This window comes from Triticum urartu, chromosome 5 (assembly GCF_003073215.2).
Source record: "Triticum urartu cultivar G1812 chromosome 5, Tu2.1, whole genome shotgun sequence".
Lineage (NCBI taxonomy): Eukaryota > Viridiplantae > Streptophyta > Magnoliopsida > Poales > Poaceae > Triticum > Triticum urartu.
In genome coordinates this window covers 559,709,462-559,717,498 of record NC_053026.1, presented here as the reverse complement: position 1 = coordinate 559,717,498, position 8,037 = coordinate 559,709,462, and the positions used below count along the sequence as shown (strand labels likewise).

The following is an 8,037-nucleotide window of genomic DNA, read 5'->3' as shown; positions in this document are numbered from 1 at the left end:
AAATGACACATTTTCTAGTGACCGATGAAGGTTGCTAAGCTACTTCATTACCAATAGATGCCTGCTTTCCACCATTGACATGGTAGTAGCAAGCTGCAAAACTCATGCCATCATATGATTTGCCGGCCTGTCAAACCGCAGTCAAACTGCAGGCCTCATATTCTCGTATCATTTGCTGCCCTATCACTGTCATTGAAACCCATTTGCAGGGGGAATCAAGACCATCAGTCGTACGCAGATTTGATCATTTGAAGAGCAATGTCAGCAGCACACCTGCTCCTCCATTAACAACTCCCAAGGTACACACCGTCCACCACCACCCTCCAAGCTCTAGCGCATACACCGCGCCCAGCCCAGTACACACGACACACCGTGGCGTTTTGGCCTATCTCCTATCGTTTCGGCGTCCCCATCACGAGTCATCGCCCGTCATCAAGCTGTTGCGACGCAGAAATCCCTCCCTCAAGTTCGGTACGCATCGTACGAGCAACGATTAATCAAACCTGGTGTGTTCTTGTCAGATTAGCAAGAAGCGTTGGCTGGACTAGGCGGCGGAGGCAGCAGCCAGCGATTATCACTGGATAGTCTAATGCATAAAGCTTACTCCCACATGTGTCGTGTCTCAGAACCCAGCAGCACTGTCACCGGATCACGGTTGCGGATTACTGTAGCAGAAAGCCTAACACACAAATAACCGAGCTGGCATGGTTAGCAGCAGTATGAAAAGCTGCCCCTTTCCCAGTTTTGCACGCAGCAAGAACGAAGAGGCCGCGAGAGATATGATATGATATGATTTTCGTGGGCTTGGCGAAAAGGTGCTGTGGACGGTGAGCTGGGGTGAGGTACGTATTTATCCATGGCAACAAGGAAGCAGGGGAAAAGTTGTGCGTGGCATTTTCACGAGGGGTCACAGTCAACGGGAGGCCCTTTTTGCTCGCCGGTGTGTGTGAGCCATTGGTGGTGGGTGTGCTGCCAGTATATAAACGTGAAGGCAGGCAGTGGGTGGGTTCTTCTTGCAGAGCAGCTGGGGAGAGAGAGAGAAACAGAGACCTTGCCTGCCTAATTGCTTGCTCGCCTCTTCCCTCTCCAAAATGGCTGCTGTTTAGTTGTTGACCTGAGAGGACAGCGAGAGAGAGGAGGTGGTGGTCTGGTGGATACATAGATCATTTGGAGCTTACTGTCGCCTCGCAAGAAGCCACACTGCACTTTGGAGCTCCTCGTTTGCCGCTGCTGGGTTGGTTCCTTGTCCTCCCTCCCTGCTCCGGAGCTCTGACCGCCGACGCCGAGTAAGTTTCTGTTTTGTTCTTGTCTCTCCTCCTCCTCCTCCTCCTCCTCCTCCTCTTCTTCCTCCTTGTCTCCCGTGCCCTAGAGTTTTTCCCCCGCCGCCAGCTTGTAGTTTTGCTGCTGCTCACGCTGGTTTGGTCCCTGCGTTCGTTGCAGTTCTTGGGAGGTGCCGAGCAATGGAGGTGGAGGCGCACGAGAAGAAGGGCCACCGGGCCTTCGCCAAGGCAATCAAGTCCTTCGGCTCGCACAGGCGTTCCAACAGGTTTGTTTGCGCTGAAAGATTTGCTTTCTGCCAGCTTCTTTGGTTTTCTTGTGAAGAATTTTCACACCGAGATTCTACTCCTTGTGGCTTGTGAACGGCAGCGATCTTGACAAGATGTGTAGCAAAGATGCGCTCTATGCTTCAGACAAAACTTTTGGCCAGCCTAAGCAAGTGGTAAGATTTCTCCTCCTCCTGTGCAGCTTCAACAATGTATTTGCTGCAGTTTCTTTGATTTTGAGCGACCCTGTTCCGATTCTGTTTACCAGGAAGGTGTGAAGGCCAAGGTGAAGAGCGATTTGAGTAAGGAGGTGCAGCCTGGGAGAGGGGCGCAAAGCTCCCTGAGAAAAGAGGTACTAAATCACTGTAAAAATTCTACTACTTTCCGTAGATTTGCTGTTGACATCTCGCCTTTGAGGTTTTTTATATTTTTACTAGGAAAGTTCATAGTTTAATGCAGATAATAAGCTGCATTTCCGTCTTATCCGCGTGCTTGCTAGGCGCTTTTTTCTTTAAATTTTAGCTGGGCAGTAGGTAGCCTTGATGATTTTGCCAGAATATGAAATGGCGTAGAATTTTTTGTTGAGAGAAGTTCCTGAACATACTCTCTGAACTTGGTTGACAAATGTTTCTTCTTCTGTTTCTTGGCTGATGAAGAAAATGTTTCTCTACTAATTATCCAATCTCTCACCAGGCTTTTCTTGCTGGTCGCTGCCTTTGCTGATGAATTTTGCCTTTAGTACAGCAGACTCACGTGATTGCCTGATGCAGATTCTTCAACTAGAAAAGCACCTCAAGGATCAGCAGGTGGTGCGTGGCGCCCTGGAGAAAGCCATGGGGCCGGACGCTGCCCCGGTCAACAACCTCTTGCACGAGATGCCAGTGCCAAAGGTAGGACACCCATTCACCCAAGAACTGCGGTTAATTTCTCTCTTTTGTGCAATGCTCATCAGTTTATTACCTCGATCCCACAGGCCGCCAACGAGCTGATCCGGGAGATCGCCACGCTGGAGCTGGAGGTCAAGAACATGGAGCAGTACCTGCTCACCCTCTACCGGCAGGCGTTCGAGCAGCAGGCGCCTGCATTGTCTCCCCCGGATCGCCGGGAGGCGCTGAAGCCGTCGGTGAGTGCGCGGTGGTCCGGGCAGCTCCGGGAGGCACCCTGTGCCAGGGTCTCTTGCAAGAGCAGAGGTGATGCTGTGCTCCGGTCCAGCTACCCGCCACCGCCGCCGCCCCGTAAGAAGTGGAATGATCCGTTGATGGACTGCTCTACTTCGGCGTGCTTGGATAGACTGAATGACTCCGATGCGCTCCGCTGCCAGTCTGCGTTGTCGTGCCGTGGCATCTGTTCGTCCAGGATATCGCCGTCGGAGGAGAGTCTTGCCAGGGCCCTTCGCTCGTGCCACTCTCAGCCTTTCTCATTTTTGGAGGTAATGGTTTTCTCTATGAAAAATGGATATGCTAATTTTAGTCCATGTTATGCTGTTACACAATGTAAAAGTAACTTGCTAAAGCTGTTAGAATATGATATTACAGTTTCTAGTAGATCATAAGAAGATTGACAGGGATTCAATGATTGAAATGTAGCTGCTCTGTGGAGCTGTATAAGATTCCAGGTCTAAGCTTCTTTTCATGATTTTGTTGAGCAGGAAGATGCTGCTGCAGCCGGGGTGATCAGCTTAGCAGAGTATCTGGGCACAAATGTAGCTGACCACATCCCCGAGACTCCAAACAACCTCTCCGAGGAGATGGTGAGATGCATGGCTGGGGTATACTGCAAACTCGCAGATCCTCCGTTGGTTCACCACGGCTCCTCGTCTTCTCCGACATCATCGTTCTCTTCAACAAGCGCAATTTCTCCACAGTATGTGGGGGACATGTGGAGCCCCAATTACAAGCGAGAGACGACGCTGGACTCCCGGTTGATAAACCCGTTCCATGTCGAGGGGTTGAAGGAGTTCAGTGGGCCATACAACACAATGGTTGAGATTCCAGCCATTTGCCGCGATAATCGCAGGCTAAGAGATGTTGAGGATCTTCTCCAGACTTACAAGTGAGCTAATCTCATCCTTATTCTCCAGTGAATGTGATTGTGAATGTATATCTTTCGTCTTTCCATTGTTACTGATTCGGTCGTCTACATTGATATTTCAGGTTGATACTGTACCGGTTGGAAACCGTTGATCTGAGAAGGATGACAAACGAAGAGAAGATCGCGTTTTGGGTCAACATACACAACGCACTGCTGATGCATGTAGTGCTTCTCTCCCTGGCCCAAGAAGTTCACTTCTAATTCTTGATACCATGTCTTAACTTTTTATTGATGGGGTCTCGTTGAACTACTTTCGCAGGCTTATCTCAGGTACGGCGTCCCACAGAACAATCTGAAGAAGTCATCAATACTTGTTAAGGTAAAGAGGATACATCTCTGCCGCAGAATCAATGAAATGTTCCTGCAATAAGATGTACTTATTCAGATGAAGTTTCTTCTTTCCCTGACATAATGTTTCATTCACCACAGGCCGCCTGCAAAATCGCGGGACGCAACATCAATGTAGCTCTGATCCAGAACTTGGTTCTTGGATGCAACACACATTGTCCCGGACAGGTATGTATAGCAAGCATGATAGTGTCGAAAACCCGTTAAAGGCGTAAATGTTTGCACTGTACTGATTATGAGCACTGTACTGATTACGGGCACATCGCAGGCATGCTAATTCCATCTGTTTGATCCTTTTAATGCAGTGGCTACGTACTTTGCTTTACCCAAGGATGAAAAGCAAAGCGAGCAAAGCAGGGCATGAGTGGCAAGCCTTTGCTGTTGCGCAATCGGAGCCTCTTTTACGCTTTGCGCTTTGCTCCGGCAGCCATTCTGATCCCGCGGTAAGCGACTATGCACGCGCTAATCACTGTCATTGTTGCCCTAATCGCTTGTAACGAAGCAAATGCCGCCTTTTCTCCAATCCATACTCATGTGGTTCTTGGCTAGTCTTTAAGCATGCAAAGATTTGGTATGAAAAAGGTGCACGTGTCCTGAGGAAATGATATGATAGCCTGACACAACATTGTCAAAACATGATTATGAAATGAAAACCTTTTGTTGATTAGGAATCTTGATAGGAATCATTCATCATGTTGGGAATCTTTCATCAAAGTACTGCGAGCATAATTACCAGTGGTGCCAAACCAAGCCCCTTTACACACTACCCCTCTTTTTTGCAGGTGAGGGTGTACACCCCAAAGAGGCTGTTCCAGCAGCTGGAGGCCGCCAAGGAGGAGTTCATCCGGGCAACGGTCGGCGTGTGGAGGGAGCAGAAGATACTGCTGCCGAAGCTCGTGGAGGCGTACGCCAAGGACGTCAAGCTCTCGTCGCAGGGCCTCGTCGACATGGTCCAGCGGTACCTCCCGGAGAGCCTGAGGACGGCGATGCAGAGGTGCCAGCAGCAGGGCGGCCGGTCGAGCAAGATCATCGAGTGGGTGCCTTACAACCTCAACTTCCGGTACCTGATCGCCAGGGACCTCGCGTTTCCTCACCTGAGCTGACCTTGTGCTGCTGACCTTGTGAGATGGACTGACCAAGTATATGGTGTATGATAGGTTTATTAGGTCCAGTGGCGAGTCGTGCATTTTGGTTGGCGGTGTAAATTTTTGTGTAGATGAAAGAAAAATAGGGGAAGAAATTGAGAAGCAAACATGTTTACCTTATTTGCCACGCGCTCTTGCATCATAGTACTTTTGTTTCATGGGCCGGCTCATTAAGGTTCTGGAGCGAGTCTGATTTATTCTTCTCGGCATTCTTCTCTGGAACTGCTGAGCTTTTAGCAGATAATCAAAAGGAGTTTGTACAAATAATCCATTGCTTGTAGATGGTGTGGCATACTGGTCTCCAGTTGTTAATATGCTTTGATTTGATTTGCGGAAATTGTGTTTGACTCCCGGGCTCGATGAAGCTCAGTTTTAAAAGATTCAAAAAATCTAATTGTTAGGTCACAGAAAATTCTAAAAACAAATACACACATACCTACAGATGTATACTGCTACTTACTGTAAAGTTCATGGAGAATTTTTTCGCGAGGTGCACAAAAATAATAAAATCATGTATTTATAGCACATGTGCCATTCACTATAAAAGTACATGATTTTAATTATTTTTTTGTACAGCTCACATCAACATCTCATGAAATCCCATCTGATTTTAAAACACAGGAATCCTATAATGATTGCCTTTGGATAGTGCATAGCAAAGAGGCATAGAAATTTTAAAAGATTTACAAGAAAAAGTAAAGCGGTAAAGTGAAGAGGTATTGGACTTCTCAAAAGAAAAAGAACAAAAATGATTGGGATCATGTTATTAGAATTCCTATGGAACGAGGGGCATAGGAACGGGTTACATATTAATTTGGGACCCCAACCCTATGACCCAAATGGCTTTCACAGATTTTTTCCCCCTAAGATTCAGATCCTAAAAAATTTCTAACAAAAATTCTTCAATCCAGAGGCGCTCTTGTATGGTTGGTAGGAAGCGTGGCTCGAGCAGCTCGGGATTCTCACATGCATGGATTCTCTTGCGTAACTACTCACATGCATGTGGGTCCAGCAACAAATTCATGCAAATTAAAACCCGCAAATTTCCTAGGAAATGTTTATTGATTAAAAATTGTTCTTATTTGTAAAAGTGATTGTGTCTTTAAGATTTTTACCAAGCATTTAACTGTTTTTCAAGATAATTTTCATATAGATCACGTATTTTAGTTGTTCATGTGTTTTTAGAGTATTCATTTCATTTTTTACCAATACTTAAAAAACATTGGTATAATATTAGTAAGTGTCAATGATTTCTAGATTTTTTTAAAAAAATACTGCCACACTTATCAAAAGTATTCACGATGCGTACAGACTCATGTTAATTGTCTTAAATTGTGTTATTTTGAAAAGTGTACAAAGAAAAGTAGATGAAAAAACAGGAAAAACTAAAACTAATAAGAAAAACAACAAGAAATAAATTGAGATAAAATAGAAACACAGACTACCCCGATGAAAAACCGATAGCCGACAATCGTGTTGTCCCCTGCTGCTGGTCTTCGAACCACACCCGAATGCACGAGGGATGATCGTGTGCCATTGCCGGCAGAAATCCGCAACCTGTGGTGCCGCTATGTGCCGCCCATTTTTTGGGGTGGGCCAGCCCAGTAGGCCTCGGCTCGTCCTGCCGACGTAACCCACATTTTCCCCTCTTTTTTATCTTTTTGTTGCTTTTATTTATATATTAAATTAAATCAATTTTTTTGAAAACTCAAATTTTACTGACGAAATTGAAAATAAGAATTGGAAAAAAATGTTAACATAGTATTAAACTTTTTAGCTCAAGTTTCAAAATGATGATAACTTTTAAAAAAAATGTACATGACAATGAAAAATTGCTCCCGGATTACAAAAGCTGAGTATAATTCTTTCTAAGAGGTGATCAATTTATAAAATTGTTTTTGTAATGTATAATAAATGTTTCATGCATTAAACAAATGTACGTCACATTTTATGGAAATATTCCCGTGTTTCAGAAAAAGTTGTAGACATTTAAAAAATGTTATGTACTAATGAAAATAAAGTTTTCTTAGTTTAAAACATGTTTATTTCCATTAAAAGTGTGTTGTGACATTTTCAATAAATATCTGTTTCTTTCAGTAAAATGTCCATGAAATTAAAAAAAATATACGCTTAAAAAATGCGTAGTTCAAAATGTTTACTGGCATTTCAAAATGTACACATTGTATTTGAAAAAATGTTAGCATGTATTCTAAAAAGTGTTTGAAATATGTTCTTTAACAAATTGTACATCATCTATGCTTGAAAAATGTCGAACATGTGTCGGAAAATGTTTCACATGTGCTCTAAGATTGTACATTCTGTAATGGGAAAATGGAGATATATGTTGAAAAGAAGCAAAAGAATAACATTTGAGAAAAGAAACAAAAGAAAACCAAAAAGAAAGAGAGAGAGAGAGAGAGAGAGAGAGAGAGAGAGAGAGAAGAAAACCAAAACCAAAGGTAAAAAGATGAATAAATAAAACAATAAAACCTATGAGAAAAAGAAAAATCCAAAAAAAATCCATGGAAAACAAAAGCATAGAGAAAAGAAAGCATATAAAAGAAGAAAAAAAGAGAAAGAAACCGGTCGAGTGAACCTAGCAACTGCTAACCCGCTAGTGTGGTCGCCTGTAAGCGATTCAAATTAGGAATCGTTATGGGCGCACACATAGATGTCGCGCACAACTTGTAGGAAAACCAGGTAGCTCATGTTCGAGGTTCGTTGGGCCAAGATTTTGAATTTTTTTGTTTACGCGAAAAAACATGTTTTTCTTTTTTGCAAGAGCCACGGTATTGCTTTCACGAGAGTCACAGCCGTGTCTCTCAGAAACAAAAAAACACATTTTCTAATTTTTTTTTCACGAGAGGTATGGTTTTTGCTTTTGTGAGAGGCACGGTTGTGCTTTCACG

The 8,037-nt window shown here is 44.1% G+C and overlaps 1 protein-coding gene across 1 annotated transcript; it reads left to right on the top strand.

Moving 5' to 3' along the window:
* Positions 1-527: 527 nt before the first annotated feature.
* Positions 528-5,248, top strand: LOC125510702. The gene is made up of 12 exons (XM_048675954.1): positions 528-1,286; positions 1,441-1,546; positions 1,648-1,720; positions 1,813-1,896; positions 2,315-2,434; positions 2,518-2,973; positions 3,193-3,596; positions 3,698-3,797; positions 3,895-3,954; positions 4,065-4,151; positions 4,289-4,426; positions 4,766-5,248. Exons 2-12 carry the CDS (start codon positions 1,461-1,463, stop codon positions 5,084-5,086), a joined length of 1,929 nt encoding a protein of 642 aa, XP_048531911.1. The 5' UTR covers positions 528-1,286; positions 1,441-1,460; the 3' UTR covers positions 5,087-5,248.
* The last annotated feature ends 2,789 nt before the right edge of the window (positions 5,249-8,037 follow it).